The sequence below is a fragment of the Aquila chrysaetos genome, chromosome 15, assembly GCF_900496995.4.
Source record: "Aquila chrysaetos chrysaetos chromosome 15, bAquChr1.4, whole genome shotgun sequence".
Taxonomy (NCBI): Eukaryota; Metazoa; Chordata; class Aves; order Accipitriformes; family Accipitridae; genus Aquila; species Aquila chrysaetos.
In genome coordinates this window covers 20,416,139-20,437,266 of record NC_044018.1, presented here as the reverse complement: position 1 = coordinate 20,437,266, position 21,128 = coordinate 20,416,139, and the positions used below count along the sequence as shown (strand labels likewise).

The 21,128-nt window shown below is 37.8% G+C and overlaps 1 protein-coding gene across 19 annotated transcripts in view; it reads right to left on the bottom strand.

The window, feature by feature from the left end:
* Positions 1-21,128, bottom strand: part of MYT1L (myelin transcription factor 1 like) — a 312,013-nt gene that overhangs the window by 51,525 nt on the left and 239,360 nt on the right. For 10 of the 19 annotated variants that reach the window (XM_030037591.2, XM_030037592.2, XM_030037606.2 and 7 more), the window contains 6 exons: positions 19,289-19,500; positions 13,158-13,405; positions 10,730-10,966; positions 8,859-8,980; positions 8,434-8,496; positions 7,867-7,935 (listed from right to left, as the gene is read on the bottom strand). In XM_030037591.2, the coding sequence (XP_029893451.1) occupies positions 7,867-7,935; positions 8,434-8,496; positions 8,859-8,980; positions 10,730-10,966; positions 13,158-13,405; positions 19,289-19,500 (951 nt within the window). The remainder of the gene's footprint in view (positions 1-7,866; positions 7,936-8,433; positions 8,497-8,858; positions 8,981-10,729; positions 10,967-13,157; positions 13,406-19,288; positions 19,501-21,128) is intronic. The other 9 variants (XM_030037601.2, XM_030037603.2, XM_030037598.2 and 6 more) reach the window with 2 other exon arrangements.

The window sequence follows — 21,128 nt, the reverse complement described above, 5'->3', positions numbered from 1 at the left end:
AATGCCAGGCTGAATGAGATTAATTATGTAGGACACATTCAATGACAAAGAAGTATGACCAAACCCAAGGAAGGCGGAGGCAACTGTACAAATGGAAAGACTCCAAGACAAGAAGGCCTTAGAGAGATTCATTGGGCATATTAACATAACTAAGCAAATTCATTGATAATTAATCACAATTAAGTGCTCCTCTCAGAAGAGCTGCTTAGGGACTCCACAGAATGGCACTGGAATGACTGACAAGAGAAAAGTTTTGAAAATTAAAATGAACTGTCAAATAAACATTCACACTGAAATATCTGGTGATTAGTGAAGAGGTTAGGAACTAAGGGTTGTATCTTCAAAACTGCCTAAGTTGTTATTGCAGACACTGAATTCCACTTTCAAAGTTAGGCATATAGAAGTTGCAGGGATGTCGATGCCCAGCACTTACATTCCTTCTGAAAACCAACTTTAGACTCTTAAGTCATACAGGTCGTTTTGAAAAAATTACTCTAGTTCAGTGAACATTCATCTGAACTGAGACTATTTCGGGTGATAACTAAAAGTGGCAAATGGTTTTAAATACTGATTAAAATCCAAACAGAAAAAAGTACAGCTATGAATAACTTTTGTTTTAAATAATTAAGTACATAAAGAAAGAGGCCATAAACTATTTGGGTATTGTAGATGCCACTATGCAAATGAAGCCTCTAATTTCAGAGCTTTTCATGGTATTGAAAACTTACTAAGGCCCTGATTCTGCAAGGTGCTTCATGCAAACAATTTTGTGCCTGCATGGAACATGTCACAGCATCAGAGGTACTGATATGCAGTTGGCTTTTAAGGAGCTTTTTAGAGAGCACATGCTTTTAAGACTACCTCTCGGTAATGAAAACAATGATGAAGGGTCTTATGTAAACAGAACTCAAGTATTTTCCATTTTGGAGACAAAAGTTGACAAACTTAAGTGAGAAAAATGGAATGACTCAACCTTACCAGAGTCTGAATGAGTTATTCTAACAGACAAAAAAAAGCCCAGCCACTTCCATATGTAAAACTTATTGCGACTACAGAGATGAGGTTGCTGCAGATGATGGGTTTCTATACAAAGGACATTATCATAACACCACACAACATGAGGTTGGAAATGCTAGGTATAACCTACAGTGCCCATTTGAGTATTGAGAAGTGCAGGAACAGAGCCCAAGGTGTTCTGTTCTGGCCAGGCATGCATGCTGCCATCAAAGATAAGGTATCCAAGTGGAAATCTGCAATAAATACAGGAAACAAAAATGCAAAAAAAACCCACTGAAACCACATGAGATTCCTAGTTTCACTTGGCCCAAGGATCTAGTTGAACAAAACGGGAAAGATTATTCCTTATAGGTGAACTAATACTGGGGATCTATGTTCCTTGGTTTTGTTTTTAATAATTTAAATTAGACTTGCACGCTAACTTGCAATTTAATAACACATTAAAAACCGCAGTTTGTTTTACCATAACATTGCAGATAAGTTAATAAAACACTATCATTTACAAATGACTCAGTCTAGTAATCTTTAACATTACTCCAAATACATCACGTCTGGTCCTTGCAATCACATTTTCTATATAAAAGTTAGCTAAAACATCAAGGAACTTAAAAAAGTATCTACAGATTCAAAGGATACATACTTCGCATCAAAGGAGTATTTCATTGCAACACAAGATTACCTACTAGGCTCAACAACCTCAGTATTCAAGAAAAACTGTAATGATAACTTCTATTAAGTTTCCCATGTAGAGAAAAAAAAAAAAAAAAAAGAGGACATAAACAACAGGGGTAAAAAATGTGATAGTAAGAATGGAAATGGTTATTCCTCTTGCAACAAAGAGTAATTTTGTAAGAGAAAAGTGAGTGAAAACTAAATAATGGGTCGTAGTCTTACTGAGTTCTTATAGGCGGACAGATGTAATCTCAGCAGGAATAGGGAAGGGAAGGGAAGGGAAGAAAAGGGAAAAGAAGGGAAGAAAAGGGAAAAGAAGGCAAGGCAACGCAAGGCACTGCACGGCAAAGCATGGCAAGGCAAGGCAAGGCAAGGGATAATACTCTTGTGCAGATGAAGCAACAAATGTACACCCAGGCACTGAACACCAGAAACACCTCAAGGGGCAAACATAGGATGTAGGTGGAGAAATCACTTCAGCAGCTAAACAAATCTCTGCAGAAATAACTGGTTTGAGTACAAAAAGTGACTGTGTATTGGGAGAACTATCAAGGTTTAAAGAGTATAGGTACCAATCAATGTCCAAGAACAATCTAGTCACCTGTTCTGTGGTGTTTTACTAATATATCCTATTAATTTTTGTTTCTGCATTTTAATTTCATATTTGGAGGAGGCCTATTTTTTTTCCAGATGACTAAAGCAAGGAAGAAAACACTACTTTCTTCCAGTAATATTTTATTTTATATATTCATCAGAATAAATACAATACAAGCTTCTCCATTTCTGGGAGGATATCCCTTCCTCCCAGTTGCTAATTCTTGCTGAACAAATTGCAGTAAAATTACACCAATAAAAAGTGAATATTAGAGATCATGCTAACATAGAAGAGTTTCCCTAAAAGTATGAGCTAAGGATATCCTTTCTATCCAGAAAAAACTGTACTGCATGGAGTTGTTCTTCCTAGAAGAGTTGCGGTTAACAGGGAGAGCTTCAGAGAAGCTCACTTTTCTGTCTGAACTGAATGGAAGACACTGCTAGGATGACACATCTGGGAATAGGGAGACAAGGATAAAAGGAAGGTACGAGAAAGAGTAGAAGATGACCACCAAGAATATGGAAATTAGGGCAGGGTGACATGGAAGAAGGAGGCACAGAAATTCCAACTCTTACTTCGCTGTGGAGAATGTGCAAAAATAGACCAAGCTCCTCACTTTGAGTTAAGAAGAGACGTGGAAAAGAAAAGCTCTCAGGCTTCACTGTAGAGAGGGAAATGAGACCGTACTCCTCCCTGTAAGTGCCATAGGGGAATACCAAAACATGTGCACCACAGAAAACAATGACATGCAAAATCTACATGGAGACACAGGTGCTTTGGGACTGAAGGACTGGGCATATTACAACAGTGTCAGGTAAGCATCCAAACTTGTAGGCACCTGGTTGAACTGCAAATCTTTCTGAGGTTCAGATTATTTAATATAAGCACTGATGGGATATTCTGGCAGAAAACTGACCCAAAGGAACAAGGGTAAATGTTGACAATTTGATAGTCAGCTCCACAGTAGACCAAGATAATACTTAGTTACCTATGGCTTTTGAAATACTGTGACTATTTTTACATCAAAGTAGCACTAAGTAGAACTAAGTTTGTCGTTTTCTGGGAGTCTCTGGTACCCAGGTTCTCTGGTTCCCATGTTGGCAGTACACCAAGTAGAAATGTTCTCAGTCAGTATGCTGCATTTTGGCTGGGATTGATTTACTGGTGATCAAAATGTGTCCTTTTAAAAACAGTAATTAATTTTAGTTGTTTGTTTGTGGGGTTTTTTTTTAATTTTATTTTGAATAAGATTTAAAGTGCTTCAAAATGTTGCTTTTTTCTAGTATTTATAATTCTACAATGGGATTACAGTTTTGAAGTAACTGTAGCTGTTAGAAAAACCTCCTATGATAAGGAGTAAATAAAGAAAACTGATAAAGAAAAGCCCCTGGGTAAGATTAAACTGGATTTAACTTACGAATATTTTAATATTGGTAGCTGTCACTGGGTGGGCTGTTAATTGCTTTCCCATCATGGTGAAGTTTACTCATCAATATAGTGTCCCTAGGTCCTTTAAAAATTAGTTGCTTTTCACAAGTCCTATAATAAAAATCTTAATGCTGGAAAAGCTTGGATTCTTGCCAGATATTAATTTCTTCAGAGACCCTGAAAGCTGCTGACCTCTTTTTGTGCCAGCAGCAGTAACCGAGAATTAAAGCTGAAGAAATTCTTCTGTTATTTGGAGATCATTGACCAGGCTGTGTAACTGCTTTGGTCTGCCGATAAACTATGCACAGACTCTCTTGTTTCCACTTGGGCTTTGGGTGAAAGTGGAAAATCGTACAATCTGCATTGTAAACCTGAGTAAGAAGCCTTACAGAAGAGAGGCATGGGTGGTAAGGAATAATTATGCTGACCCTGGAACAATTTAATTGAAAGCTGCAACATTATTATTCTGGGAGCCAGGAAACATGAGTGATGGAATCGATGGAGCCACAACTACCAAAAGACAATACAGTGAGCATAACTGTTAAGCAAAATAAACTTTTCTCTAACCTTTTCAGATTCTCATATTATTTTGATTAAGAATATTATCTGAATGATATTATTAATTAATATTATCTGAAGTGTCTGATGCTTTATATTTTATTTCCGGCTTAAAAAGAACCAGTGTGTTAGCAAAATTCCAGTTAGGAAGCTGCACTACACATAACTTTTGTGTGTGTACAATACACACAAGGAGATCATGGATTGGTAAAATGTGATATAAAGGCTTTACCAGCACATATGCAATATTTGCTACATAAGCTATGCATGGCAAAGCCATAAAAGTATGAACTCTTTTCAAACTATGCAGTCCAGAAATACGATCCCTATGCTGCACTATCAATTCTTCTACCGCACTATCAATCGTTCTCTGTACCCCATGCATTAAAAAAGTATTTGCCAGAAATTTTACAGAGGTTGAAAACTTTATGGATGACTGGAAACAACTACACTGAAAGCCAGAACGAGGAATAAAAGATGAAGAAGAGATGAGAACAGTACAGATTGGTAGGGACAGGACAGAAGGGATCTCAGCTTGGGATATAGACAAAAAACGCATAGACATTTCTCTCTACAGCCTGGGGCAGAAGCCAAGGTTACTGATTCTCACTACTCTTCCACTGTCAGCAGATATGTATGAAACACACCAGCAACGTTCCCCACCTCCTCCTGTTGCCAGTCCATGCAGAGCTTTATACCTTCTACTGCTGTTTGCTACCACAGTAGTTCAGGTGACCTACATAGCAGATATCAAAAGTTCTCATGGTGGCTGGTGGCCTGACAGAGAGCCAGTAGGATCCCACATTATGGAATTTCTGCTTCTTTTCAGCTTGCTCTTTTTAAAAGCAAGGAAATTATACCCCCAGACCTCACACACAGAAATATAACAGATGTAAACGAAGTACTTCACAGTTTAAAAATTCCAAAATCAAAATCGCTTATGTAGCTTTGGTTTAGCTGTTTTGTGCATATGCATTATCATTTACATGATCACATCTTCTTCCATCTTAGGCAAAGAACAAGAGCATAAATGAGAGCTGTATAAAGGATGCTGCCATCCGTAAGACTCCTACTTCCCTGCTTTCGAATATATGTGAGAAATGCGAAGACGTTTTATTTCTCTCTCTGTACTAACATGAGCAGGGTGTAGAGATAGAGGACAATAAAAATATAAACGTGGTGCAGGCAGGAGATGGTCTGATTAGACAAGGAGCTTGAGACAGGGAGCAATGTAGAAAAAATGATGAAGGAAAACAGGACAGAGTGAATGGACCAAGTGGAAGCTGGGACTGATCAGAGTTTCAGGGGAGGAGAAAGGATAGTCCCATGGCTGTTCTGGAACACTGGACTCTGTCCTGCTTTTTCTGTAGAGTTCATCCCTTTTCACAAAGGGTCAACCACTCATCATGTAGAACTGCTGAATTCCCACAACTCCAAGCAAATTCAATGGGTACTTGCCTTTAAACATATACAGTTCTCTACAATATGAAGAACTGTGACAAATTGATTCCTAGAAGTCCCAAACTGAGCAATCAAAATTACATGCTTACATTTTCTGGCTTTAAAATTGGGATAATACCAACCCTGACTTACTTCAGAGTATAATTGCAGATGAAAATAAATTAATTCCTTCATAACCAAGATAAATTAATTAGGAAACACTCAGATGCAATGGTAGTGACAAATGTGTGAGTGAATTAGCAGTTATATCTTGAGAGTACAGTCTGAGAAAAGTGCAGTGAATAACAGACAGGGCCACACGTGGGATAGAGGAAAACAGAAGAAATTCATTAGTTGCTTATGCAGGGATTACTCTCTGCCCTGTGCAACGAATTACTTTGTTATCCTATGGAAAAATATGTGATCAGAAAATGAAGGATTGCCTTGTAATGAAAATGCAAAAGAGAACTGAGTCAAGTTAGCCTGCTTAAAATTCTGGCATTTCCTAACTTTTGAATTCACTTAAGAGAGTTTTTACGTGTTCAATAGGTATTATAAGTGCTAAATAAATAACTTATGCTAAGTGCTAAATAAATAATAGCTGCTAAACCTAAAAATATAACTTTAAATATGACAATCTTGTTCTCTTTGCTTAGGCAAAACTTGAAATAGGTAGAGAGAATGGCATGAGACAGGAGTGGGGTCTCAAGTTTAAGTGATTTTTTTTTTTTTTTTTTCTTCCTGGTCTCTATTAGGTAGGCTTGACTGCAGATGCTTGAGAAAGGCAGAGGAGATGGGGTAATTCGGGAACACCTTCCGAACAGAAGTGGAAACTTTATAAAGGGTTAAAGCAGCGAAGTCTGTGCTTAAAGCATTATTCATGCTGCCCCAAGAGTCTTACCTGTGTTTTGCTTATGTAATTACATTTCCTTGAACATCTGCCACTTGACCCATCCCAACCCAAAATCCAGGTCCAAATCTGAGTTTCTCAGGGGTTATGTGCCCATGTCTTACTCTGCTTATACTTATATATTTTCCCTGATCTCATTTACATGCCTTCTCCTTGCATATCACACAGCCTTCTAGCAGCATATACCAGCATGATCTAAACTGATAGTTTCAAAATGTTATTTTTGACTGGCTGGGAAATAAATTGTAAATTTTGTACCTATAGTTTGCACCTAGTGACTAGAGTAGCTAAGACTAGAGAGCAATCTTACTTCAGCAGCTTTCTCATGCTTGCTTTCTTATCTTTCCCATGCTTTACATCAAGGTTTGTTTTTTTCATCAGGGTATGTACTGAACTCCAGAAACGCTATTTAAGGCACTCATGTAAGGTAAAGACAGAACACTGCTTAGCATGGCAGCATAAGCTATCCATTCATACTTTCCCTACGCAATTTTTCCTCGTTACTTGTGAACATCTTTCCATGTTAACCACAGTACCAACTCAGGAGGACCACTATCTCATAGCACTAACAAACGCTAGAATTCTTCCACATACAGAGCTGCAGTCGAGCATATGGTGCAGGAAGACAGATCAAAGCTAAGTCTCACAATTCTCTAACTTTCATTGCTCACAATTGTCACTCCAAAGAACTGAAAGGAATTGTAAAGAATGCATTTTAAGTAGGGGAATAACTAAGTAAACACTAAAACCCATAGTCAAATGAGAAAATGCATTAAGCTGATAACAGTGATACAAACCTAGGGAAAATTATGCAAGCATTAGGGAAAACCAAATTGTTTTCTCTTCCCTCCAATCTACGTCTGAGAAACTATAGCACTTTAGTGGTTGTGTAATCAGAAGTATTTCATCAGTCTAATCACATGAGAATTTTCTGTTCTAGCTAGCAAACTCAAACGTTCAGAAAAAAACCTGAATAGGAATTCAAACATTTAGATGAAATTCCGGAAGTTCTGGCTTCTGTTCATCCCTATCACCTAATGAATACACAAAAGGAAATACTATGTCAACAGACTTATGTATAGAGCCAGCCTGTATGGAATTTCTAGAGGCTTCAACACATGTTCCAAGCAGGATCAGCCCCTTCTGCAGCAGTTCTCCAGACAGTGTTTCTAATTTCTGATACACTACACACAATTTGCAGTCAAATAAATATTTATAAAGAAAATATTTGTTCTTTATATCTTACTTGAGTTCTTGTGAGCTTGTGGCCAGCATACTTCGAATGCTTTTGTCAGCCAAGGGGCATCCAGATAAACTGTAAGACATGGCAGGATATACAAGTAAGTTAATCTTCTCATTAACTGAACACTCCCAAACAAACACAACATAAAAATTAAAAAGTAAAAGTTTGTAATGCAGAAAAGCGATGGGGCAAGTGCTGTAATATTGAATTTTGTAATATAGTTAACCCTCTGAATATATTTAGGTGTCAACATTACTTCCAAAATTACATACTGTAAATGTTCTTTTTTGTTTGTTTGTTTCTCTATGAACTAGTAAAATGTAACAAAAAATATTTGAGATTCCTGGGTTAACTACTTAAATGCTTAAGAATACTTTGGAAATTTTAGTAATCTATTTAAAAATAAAAGACGTTTATACAACACACAAATTAGCATGCTTTTAAGATCAACATATATTACTCAAAGGGTTAACACATAGTTCAACGTTTTACTTTGACAGCATTGTTGAGGTAAGCTGAAAACAATAAATTGAAAAGACAGAATCCACCATGAAAAAAATGAAGTCACACCTTCTATGTGAGGCGTAATTACCAGTCACATGACCACTCCCATCACACCCTGGTGTTGGACATCTGCCACCAAACAAAAACAAAAACAGCCAAAATAGTAAGTATGTTTAAAAAAAAACTTTTAAAAGTTTCATTGTTTCCAGTTTAGCTGCAATGACTGCAAGGGGTTTTAAGCATCCTAATCAAAAAGCTGCAAAATGAACAGGTTTAAATGAAAATGGCGTCTCAATACAATATAGCATCATTAAGAACAAGCAAATACACGTTAGCTTATCACTTTACTTAACTGGCAGTTTGAAACATTTATATGCTGCAAATGTTGCATGCTCATACTGCAAGGCGTATATGTACTCGTTTGTTTAAAAAAAGACAAAGAGAGAAAAGGTTAAAAGGAGAAAAATAATTTCACCTCACATTATGCTTACGTTATTAAATCCTTTTTGCTCTCTTTGCATTGAGGGTATTTGGGTTTAGGACTTGGGATTGTAACTTCACCAGGATACCTTCTTTCTTCAAGTGCCTCTTGGAAAGGATCCAAATCTTCTGGCTACAGGTAAATACATACACATTAGTTTCAGCTAGGTGAGGTTACAACTTACGCAAAATAATGCAAAGCAGAGTCATCAGATGTTATCTCCTCCTTTATCCTATTCTGCCAGAGAAAATTAATGAAATTATTTTATATTCTTTCACCTTTTAAACCTTTAAATAATACTTGGGTATTTCGATGAAGCAATGAAGACTTCACAAAATGTGGAACATATAGTTTATTGAACTAGAAAAGAAAAAAAAAAGGGCAAAACACAGCTTTTTCTACAGCTGTCATATTATATTGCTTCAAAAGAATCCGTATTTTTTCCTAAAGTTACCACAAAACAGAGGAAAAGGAAAAAAGATTATTAAATACAGTATCTTATGCATCAAAAAGCCATCTTACAACATTTTTAACAGTTTAGAACATCTCAAAGATGAAACAGGAGCAATCTTAACATCTACACACAGAATCTCAATCTGGGGCAAACCTCAATGGATCTGTCTGGCAAAACAGAAGTATGTAATTTGTAATTAACTTTACTGATGCATTCAGAAATTCAAAATAATCTATTTCAGGAATGAAGTGGCTGAATGCATTGATTTAGCGATTCCTGCAGATGGTGCTATAAACGCCACAGTAGAAATAGGGAGTTTTGCTTGCTCTGCAAAAACCACTCTATACTCTCTGTTTTACCTCACATTTCCTTGATAGTGACAGACTTCCTCGTTAGTTCAGTGAAATTAATAGCAAAACTGTAGTTAACACCAAAGCTAGAATGCATTCAGTGTATCTAGTGAAAATGCCACTTTGTTATATGCTTCAAAGTTACTGAAAATAGTTTTATATTTTAATTAAAATCGGCAAGAGATGTGCTACACACAAATGATTAGCCTAATTTTCTGTTAGAAACCAAGAAGAAACAGAAGACAATCTCTAGAAGTCTCCAAACAGCTAAACTGCATTGAGCGCAGGATTGTAAACTGCACAGTGGATAGAGATTAAAACCTGATGAACAAAAGCAGTGGCACTGAACCTTGTCACCAGACCTCTTCAGTGTCCTGCCTATTCTAAGTTTTGAAAATTAAAATAAATTCACTAACATATTTTCTTTATTTGCCTCTTCTGTTTAAAGGGTTTTGCTGTTGTCTTGGTATTATGAATTGAAAAGTAACACTGATTTCCAATAGCCCTTCTTTGTATTTTTCAAAGAAAGTATTTCATTAATACAGGCCCTTTCACACACAGAGCTATCAGGAGTGTATAAGTAATCTAGAAGATTAGCTGAAATAGTTGAAAGCTTACATTATACTCTGCTGCTTTTGTTTAAATAGATTTCAAAGTAATACGTGCTTTCAAATACTCAGCACATCATTTATGGTTTTCAAATACAGGAGAATATCTTGTCCTTAGAGCTGATTATCCCAGTATTGCACAGTTATGTCAACTGGCTTATACAGAGTAACGTAATCTGGATATAGTGAAACATCTTTACTGCAGAAAATATTTGTTAACAAGATGACGCTGTTAGAAAACATGATTCACATTCATGGTTCAAATGTTGTCTTATGGAACTTAGTCACAGATCAGATGTGTGCCAGCATGATATAGTCCTAAAGATTAACCAGCAGAAAGTCCTTTTTGTAGAAAACCACCATCTTTATCACGTATTAATTTTGTTTCCTCTTTCCCTCCAAATTTCAGAAATTTAATGAATTACCAAAATTAGATTGCAACAAGAACTAATAGATGAAAAAGACATACATTAATCTCTTTGGAATCATCTTCATCTATCCTACTGGGCTTCATTTTAGTGTAGTCCACTGGCAAGTCCCAGCAGTCACCCTCGTTCAGTTGGTAACACCGGTTATTCATCACGGCTTGCCGTTGCGGGGACATTGGCTCCAGTGGTGTCAAAATGGTACAGCAACCATCTCGCTGCCTCTGCTTGTTCATGCTCAGATCCAACGTCCCATTTTCATCGACTTCCATATCAGGATTCTGTCAAAATAAGAAAAATATTGTTAATTCGGCTTCACACTAGCAAACTGTTACCTCTTCTTCAATCTGATTGCCTAGCAGAATGATAAAACGCTTTTCCATTCCTGTATAGATTGTAAGCATTGAGCCCCCTCCCACACATAGCATGATGCTGTTACACAACATTAATGCTGTTAAAGTAGATTTCTTCCTGAATGGCTCATCTCATGTTTGGGGGAAGACGGGAGAGTCTTCAATACCCCTCCTGCCACCCGGCACACAGGTGCAAAATTTGGAAAAAAAAGGAGAAATCTCTAAAGGCATTTTCTTGTCATTATCTTTATGTTCTTGATTTGTTCTGTGACAGGTGAGTATCTACGACTTAACATCTGCATAATTCTTGTTGCCAGTCCTGACACCTGTTTGGGTGATTAGAGTAACAAAAACCAGCTAGCATCAAATACTCTGTTTCTTTGTTTATTTAACATTAACAGTCAATGCTTGACTAGATAATGTCAGAAAATTAAACAGGGAGGTAGAGTACCAAAACAAGTCCCTTTGGACACGATTTGAGGAATGAGGAAATACATTCAGATTTCACAGTTCCTTCCCTGCAGATGTAAATGTATCAACATTTCATATATCTATCTTTATGACCAATAAATTCAGGTAGCAGAACAGTTGCCACAATAGTTGTGCATATTTCAGCGGCGACTGAGGTACTGTGAAACATAGGGTGAGTATGGGCTCTGACTTTTTCTTTTATAGAAACAAACAAGGGTTGTCTATTATATTAGATGAGGAGAAATAAGATATCTTAAAATGAAGACAAATTTTAAAAAAACTAAGGGCAGATAAAATTAAAATGCCCAAAGAGAATCCCTCATCTTTTAAAAAATGAAACGCTCCATGAGAAATTTGGTTTCAAAACTAACGTGAATGTGACTGACTCCTCGTACACCTGGCGACTTTCTCTCCTCTTGCATAACAACAGAGCTGCAGGAAAGCACTGTGAATGCAAATCTCTGTTTCTGAATTACTGCCTTTTGTCAGAGTATATATCTAATTGCTGCTATCCTGCTAATTTAATTTAGAAAATACTCGTTTATCTTCTCAGATTCATTCCTTCAGTCTCAATATAGGGTGACACATTAGGAAAGAGGCCCCTTCTGGGTTTGACACGTAAGATTTTTAGCATTTTATTCCAACTTTTTCCATCATGTTGATGTAGAGAACAACTGCATTTATTTACATGCCAGAAAGAGATTTCCCTGTTGAACAGTATTAAATAAATTAATACAAAAAGCAGCATTTGAAAACAAAGTCACCAGCCATTCTGGCTGACATCATGATTATTACTAATACTTACTGCTACGGGTTTAGTTTGTTATGAATGATCAAGGGGCTTTACACGATGACGGGAAGAAAACCTTTGTCTATATGTAGAAGAACAGAACATGTCTGCCAGCTCAAAAGCTCTTCTATAAGCACAATAAAAATGTTTCCTCTGCACTGCATCTGTCTACTTAGCCATCTAGTGGTCTCCTATAGGTAGCACCGTACTGTTTGCTGGTGCATGTTAAATACTAATTTCTTAACAGCTATCAGAGTCGAAACTTAAAGTTTACAATGAAAAAAAAAATCTTCTGGGAAATCTTTAATGAATGTTAGTAGTGCACTGTTTTTCTTAGTATATGAAGCTTAACAACAAAAGCTTTTATTTGTATCTGTATAGCCATTTCGTAACATACTGAGGCTCTATGAACATACAGAACATTAGTGACCCTGCACTACTGTTAAGCACATTTAGAGTCACCTGTACCGGAGGATTTGTTCATTTCAAATGTATTATACAGTGACTTAGGAACTGTGATATCACAGACAGGCAAGAAATTGTAACATACAAGTAGCATAGATTTCTTTATAATTATAGATCTCACTAGTAAGAGACAAATTAAAAAAAGGAGTACATGCTATCAGTATCATCAGTTTATATACCGATCGGGATTTCCCGAGATACTTGTGAGCATTTTGCATCTTTTTTTTTTTTTTTCTCCCTGCTTTAGCAGAGCCACCAGATTATGTTAATTTTGAGGAAAAGAAAAAAAAAAACCAGCAAGATGTACTAAAGCTATTCTTCTATCTATCAGGGCCACAGAGCAAGTGCAGTAAAGAGAAATCTTCATCAACAAACAGAATTACTAATTTTTACCCTCGCACAGAGATCCTGAGGCTTAGTGGAGAGGTTCTGAGGCATCTCCCTGCAGCGAGTGGAGAGATTCAGAATAGCAGTAGCAGCCATGTGCGCTGCCTCCATGTCATGAGTATAGTCAAAGCTGCTCTTGCTGCAGGTACTGCTGGCACTGCTGCCTCCACCACAACTCATATTGCTGCTGCTGCTAGGGGCATAACTGCTTGTTGTGCTGCTGGTTGGACTTGAATTCTTACAGTAGCGTTTAGCTGTGGGAAGAAATATGACAAGGATGACTCAAAAGAACGAGCATTCTGCATAAGTGAAGAGAAAAACAAACTGCTGGAGGTGAAGTTTATAATGAGCAACAGTAACCGATGCCAAAAAAAAAGCCCGCAATAAGAATGATGGCTGTATTTCTTGATTTCTGTCTTGACTTTTATATGCTACATATGTGAGTTTGTATGAAATAACCTCCTGCAAAAATCTGCATGACGTGACCATGAATCGTTCTGACAAACAGGCTGGATCTAGAAAACAATAAAAACACAGAAACACTGCTTTTACCCCACATATATAGTCAGACAGAAGGTAGGATCTGCTCGGCTCATTCATTTTTATCAGTGAGGGGCAACATAACACTACGGGACCTTTTCCTGTTTACATGAGCAAACTGTTAATTGAAGGCCTAGAAACCCGGCGCTGCTGGCGATCACGCCCGCCGTACGGCTGACGGGCTTGGTCTCCGGGCCGCAGCGCGACCCGTACGTCCTCAAACACCCCCTGCTTCCTAAAAGGTTTCTTCTTCCTACATCACAGGCAAAAATTACGACACTGGCCATCAGAAAGGAGAGGAACATGATGGAAGGAGAGAGGTGGTGGTCACGCGTGAGTTTTACCACGGCTTGCACAAAGGCAGAAGCAGCGGCTGTATAAATGGAAGCAGGTACAAGTGAAACGTCCCCACCTTCAAACAACCCAGGCACCTACAACCCTTCACAAAACCAAGAAGGCCCAAAGCCCCCCCGTCCCGCTCACGCCGAGGACGGCAGCGCTCCGCCGTACGCTGGCCCACAGAAGCCGCGGGCGGTCACCGAAGAGCTACGGCACTGACAAAGCTCATGGCCGGCCTATCTAAATACGACCCAGCACCGGTGCTGCTTTTAGGAAATGCTCCTTGCAGCCAAAGGGATTGTAGTAATAATGGAAACCAGCCCTATCAGCCCACTTATTTCTCCAACCCTCTTCCCAAACAAACTGTTTTAAAAATATTTATATAAAATGCAAGAAAGTGTGAGCTCATCTCCTAAATTTAAGTTAACGTATTTCATAAAAAAATAAAAGTCCAGGTCAGAGGATACATACATGCATATTACAGCGACTACCTCCCCTCAAGATGGAAATGTGTACTGCAGAGATCATACCTTATAGCACAGTATAACAATAACCAACTAGCATGCTGATTAGAGAGCTATACAAAAAAGGTCAGGCCCTAGCTAGAGCTCTTTCGTGATGGGCTCCATTTAAATGCCAGACTCTTCAGGTGTATTTGTCTGAGCAGACACACATATAATAATCTGCTCCCATGAGCACAGCCCATTTGTGAACCACAGGCTGCTTTGGTAGGCAGGCAGGATTCAAAAGAAGAATCTGAAAGCAAAATATCTCTGCTAGAGCTTATGTCATCCTCCTTTCTCTAAAAAAATGGGAAAAAAAATCATGGCATTATTTTTACTGTAAAGGAAATAGTGTTTCACTTAATTCATAACAGATGGAGTTTTCTCAGGAAAGCCACATAATGCACAGGGTGTGATTTTTTTTTAAGTGAAGTGAATGCTAAACATTCATCACATTTCTTTGTTTTGAACACATAGTAGCACTACTCTAGCAGGGTATCCACTAACACTAAATCTGTGAACTATTTCTCAAGAGTTTCATTATTAATATAGTAGTCAGTGGTGGTCATTAAAAATTCAGCATTTATCCATTGTTACTTTGTAACAGTATCTAAGACACACAGAATTTTCCTATACTTAAGGAAGGAAATAATGGAATAATTCAGTTTCTACTGTGTTAACACAGCAAGCACCCTGTACCACTGAACTTGTCAAATTAGAAATATCTTTCAAAATTCATATGAACAAGTAAGACTTCTGTCACTTGCAAAAAATGTTAGTCTTGTTATAGCAGGTCACATTTAGACAGACATAAGAGGCATACTACATGGGAAATTATATATATATAAGAGTACGTGCTAAAGAAAGGGAGGGAAAGAGGCAGCTTTACACATAGGACTAACCATCAGAAACTCATGCAGGCTTTGATATGGACTCCTCTGTGGCCTTGGTCAAACTACATTATCCCTCAAATTCATTTTCCCTATACATAGAAAGTTGCTTCTAAAATTTAGTTGTGTTGTGATTCACTTGCAAAACACTTTGAAGATGTAAAGTGCTACAAGCATGCTACACAATTATTAGCTTTTAGATTACCAATAATTTAAGCAAAACTTACTTAGAGAGAAATGGCCATGGTTATTTTAACTTTACTGTAGCTGTACATTTTAAGATTCGTCATATAACCCACACTGTTCATTTCACATTAGCTTTTCAGGAGAAACAAAGGTCATCAATTTATAATGAACTAAATCAAGTTGATCTCTAATGAAGGGAAAACTGCATTGTTTCAATACCAGATAGTTCTGCTTGATACACCACCCAACCCTGTGGCACCACGTTTTGGAAGCTCTGTAGTCCACCTACACTTCGCGATCCGTAGTGAAACCAGATGTGGAGAACACCTTTCCCATTAACTGACAGATACAGGTCTAACCAGCTGTATACCCAAACTGGCCTACCATCAGACATGTCTAGGGGCTGATTACAAAGAACCTCTCAAAGTCTACAGGCTCCTTCGCTAATTAACAATGGAGGAGTGGGAGAGATCCCAACAATGTGAACGACCAAAGGAAGATATCTGGAGTGGAATTAAATTCTGCCCAGGCACCCTCAACCCCAGTATTGCCTAAATACTGAGTGTGTTACGTAAATTAATTACAGTTTCAACACTTTTTCTGACTTGCACAATAAGAGGTTCATCTCACCTAACTTCAGATATGTGACCTCGTCATTATAGGCTTCCTATACAGGCAGTGGAAAAAACCAGGAACTTTCGGGCAATGATTCATCTGACCAGTTTTAAGTAAGAACTTCAGAAGGAGATGAATTGAATCAGAGAAGTGTCATTCTTTCTCCTTGGATCTGAAAGGGGTGATGAGCCCAGATGTAGGTGCTGACATTATAAAAGTCTAGATATGGTCAGACGAATCCCACTCCTAACATTTTCTCAGTGTTTTGATGGAAGGACCCAGGACTATTGGTGGAATGAGAGGAGCTCCTGCCATCACCTGAGCAACTGAAACAGTTGCTGTCTCCTCTGCCCGCTGTGTCCAGCTGTTCTAATCTCTACTGCTGTATACCAGAAGCCCAACAATCCAATACACTATGAAACTGCTTTCAAAGGAAAAGCAAGCCCACAGACACAAGATTTCTCAAGAATTATCAGAGCATCCTACCCCACAATACAAAGTATCTATTTTCTACCTGGTTTTTACTAAAGCTTAGGTGGAAAAAAAAATCAAGAAAACAATCCAAAGTAGCTATTTATGTTCATGTCACTCACAACCATACACTTATTGAACATAGAATCCTTTCTCTAATGATGAAAATAGAGTGCTAGCTTACAATTAAAAAAGGCTTAAGACATTAAGTTACTGATTTTTCATATCCTTAGACTACTTGTCTCATCTTATATTCAGAAAAGCTAAAGCGCTGTTTACTTGCAAGTTTCCCCAAAATTACTTTTCAGAACTACATGCTTTCATATAAAAGAGTTTTGCTGACATACATAATAGGTGTGCACTCAGTACCTCCATAATGGCTTTAGCAGCAATAATTAATCATTTTTTTTACACACAAAGTCACCTAAAAATACCGTGATGTTTCTTGAGGAAGAGTGGCTCTTTTATGTGAAGAGCCTCTTCCTGAAATCTCCTTCATATTCAGTTATTTACAATAACTGTCAGCAAAATCCTTGTTCCATTGAAAGTCAGGGCCAAAACTCTGACCGATTTCAGCCTGCCCAGGATTTCACTTCATCCTCCTATGAATTTAGCTGATTTTCCCGAGGAACTTCGAAACCCTTTGCCAGTTTAAGCCAAATATGATGGAGTGCTTATGGAATATAAAAAAGATGTGAATCCTGAAGGTTTCGTGAGAATCACTGATAGGGTACAAAGAAAAACTCAAATTAGGTCCCGTCTCTGGGACCATGTCGGCATGTCTGTCTGGCCAAATGGCACGCACATCACTTGGAACCAGGTACATACAGCATGTGCCGCCTCCTGCAGAGCCAGGGGTATGGAACAAATCCATAAGGAATTAGCCTTCATTTGGCAAACAACCTGCTTCAGCTATAATGGACTTCAGCTGTTCTGAGTACAGAAGAACCACGTATACTTGCTGTACCAGCCTGAATCACATGTGTAGTCTCCCTCAGTCCTTTCTGGCTCACATCACTGAGCAGTGAAGCAACCTACCCCCAGTCTTATCTCCCAAGTAAAATTCCTATTTGTATCAAAGGAAGATGAGTGTGCATAAAGACAGTGACCTATATCACCCTAGCCTTTGATTATTTAAGGCCACTGTGAAACTTGTGTTTAATGTTACATGTATTTTCAAGTTCTGGTGATTCGGGAAAAAAAGTGGAGTTTGTAATTATTTGCTGAAAAGGGCTCTTAAATGAGAAAAATATGTATCAGTTGCTTAAGCATCAGTCATTTGATCTGAAAATACACATGTCCACGGGATCCTTAGTAATACCCTGATTCCTTCCTTTCTGCAAGAGCAGACAGAGCATATACGCAACAGTTAATATCTCATTTACCTTATATTAATGTACACTCATTAGCTTACTAACCACAGTCAGAGTTAGTGCTTTACTTTTAAGAATGTTCAAGCCTTTATTCTGATACAGGCAAACAAGACAAGCGTGTGAGAGAAGAAAAAAGGGCACTTTTACTCAAAAATATGTTGCTTTTCACAACCCTTTTCCTTTCTGCTATAGTGCAAGAACATGCCTGTTGATTCTATGAGAAAGCAAAATATCCAAAATATCAGAAATACGAAGGCAAGAGCTGTAGCATTTTTCCCTTTCTCCACTTACCTACTTTTGAATGTCAGAGTCTGTGTTCAGGCAACAGCATAAATTGTTCTATAGCGTATACTTATTTCTGCTTTCCTAAACAGAAATCTGACACCTGCCTGAAATTTCCTATGGTACTCAGTGAGTAGTATCAAATATTTTAACCAAAAAATAAACCGTTAACATTAGAAAAAGAAGAAAAAAAAGATAAAGGCACAGTTTGGTTTTATATATATATATACACACACACATAATATATTTATACACACATAATTGTCTTGCTCTGAAAAACTCCTGATGCCCTCAAAAGCTACAATCCAAATCCTCATTCTTTACCCTGCAGTTCATTTCTTTCCCCTAAAAAAATTCCTCTTGCCTGACAGACCCCATCCATTGTCTTCTCCTGAACTGAAGCCACTTCTGGCCTACTCCTAAACATGTTACTTATATGAGGTTTTCCAGAGAATTCAACAGGTAGTATTCATGAGGACAAAATGAGCAGAAATGCCTCATTAAGTAAGTAGCAGTGATTTCTGAAGTGCAATGAGATCCAGGTTTTCTACTTCCATATCCCCACAGAGCAAGTATGTTATCTTTATGGGTTACCTGAACTACCGTACGGAAGCGAGAATCCTAATGTGACCCTTGAGGCCAGGTCTCCCAAATAGCAACATAAGGACTAGCTCTATTACTTAGCTTTTACTGCGATCTCAACACATCCCAGGAGCTTAATAGCTGGAGATGTTCTTTTGCCTGTGCAACAATCCTAAAGCAAGCACCGTATAAAACAACGCTTTTTTAAAAGGCCTTTAAAATAACTTACACATGACAGCATTCCTCATAATACTATATGAACATGAACACATGTCTTATTTGTATGATGTTTACATATACAACAACATGATTAACTGCAAACTTGTCTCTCATGTATAAGAGTGTGCACCTCCTACCATCATATCCTTTGGGGGATATATCCCTGGATTGCACCTTGGGAGCTATGGCTCTCTTGCCATAGGCATGGTTGTCATAACTGTTATATTCAAACGTAGTCTTAGAGTATTTCTCTAGTTCCTTGGCCAAGTTGGAGCGGGGTGTGGTGGTGGGGACATTGTTTCTGTAGCCATACTGAGGGATCTCCAATTGCTTAACAAAGCACATGGGCCTAGAAATTAAAGATATGTAAAGTTTGTTAGATGCAGTTCAGTTTACTGTGTCTGTGCATAATTTATAGTTCAGATTAGAAAATCTTAGTTATTTCTTGTACTCAAGAGACAGCAATATATTATTGCATTTGCTTAGTTTGGTTATTTTCAGCAGACAAACAATATATATTTTCTTGAACAAAGCCTAGACAAAATTAATTCTAATACCACTAAATGTATCCTGTAGCTAAAAGTATTTTAAAATTCTGTTTTAAAATACTTCAGGGTTTCCCCTTCCCCATGTAATTGCATCACATAGCAAACATTTTCTCTTTTGGGAGATGAATTGAAGAGGGGCGAGCAGACTGACAGAAGTTTGGACAAATTCCTTTAAATGTCAAAAAGAAAAAACAGCACTGGAAGCTCCACTTAATTAATGGAGTTTCCTCTGAATTTCTTTCAACAGAGTTGTATGCTCTTTTCCTGTATGCTTTCCAAAGGAGCTAGTCCTGTTTCATCTTTCAATATAGAAATCCATGTTCATCTTGAGAAATACACAGGAGAGTCTCACAACCTCTGTGGACTCTGAGCTGCTGCCTCGCAGGTCCTGCTCACCCTTAAATGCAAGGTTCTGGCAGGAGCTGCGATTCCTAATACACAGATACACACCTCAAGGAAGGTCCTGCCAATGAATACAGAATAAAACTGTATTCAGCTGAATTTTTCTTTTGTGTAGGATCAGGGAGGGTAGTCAGGAAAATCCCTGACTGATCTCATTCGGCCACTGGAGAAACTTGTGAGATCTCAGTGAAAGAATGCTGTAGTGAACTCCCCTGTCACGCTGTCTTCTGCATGTGGACACAGAAGTCGTCAGCTCTCAAAGCAGGTAAGTGAAGGTCAGATCCTGCAAACCTTACCTATATAAGAAAGTGTTATATGACTGGGTCATAGGGAGCAACTGCTACACAGTGCTGCATGTCTACCTACTGCATTTAGCAGGAGGTAAAGATGATGAACAGCACACCTGAGGTGCTTCTGCTGGAATCAAGAATCACATAATCAAGTCTTCTTTCTTTTTCTTTTTTTTTTTTTTTCCTTTACTGCATTTATAACCAGAGGAAATGGAAGGAACATTCATAGGAACATAAATTCAGTCCAGACCAGAAGTATCATCATGCTGACTGACAAAATGGAATGTGATAAATAGTAAGAAATAGGTTTTGAATATTATGTTTTTCTGAATGAATTCATTTTCATAGAATTTAGTCAGGATATTTATGTAAAGATCACCCAAGAAATCATATTAGTCATACTATTCCCTTTGATTTATGTATGCTCGTTCCTTTAGACACTTCTTCCTCACAAAATACAGTGGGCTTATTTATACAATGAGCTGATATGAATAATATTTTGATCCTGTCTCGAGATAACCTACATTTAGCTTAAAAAATGCAATTCAGATCCTGTACATCCAAAGTAAATCCAAAATTTCTGTGGAACGGAAGTCCCATGAATTTGATTTCTTTTTAAGTAAGAAATTTTAAATGCAGGTGGGACGGAAACTGGGATGAAGACAAATATTCAAGATTTACTCTTAGAACATCTCTGTCTGCCCATCAGTTGCCTGCATGCAAATATTATAAACAGC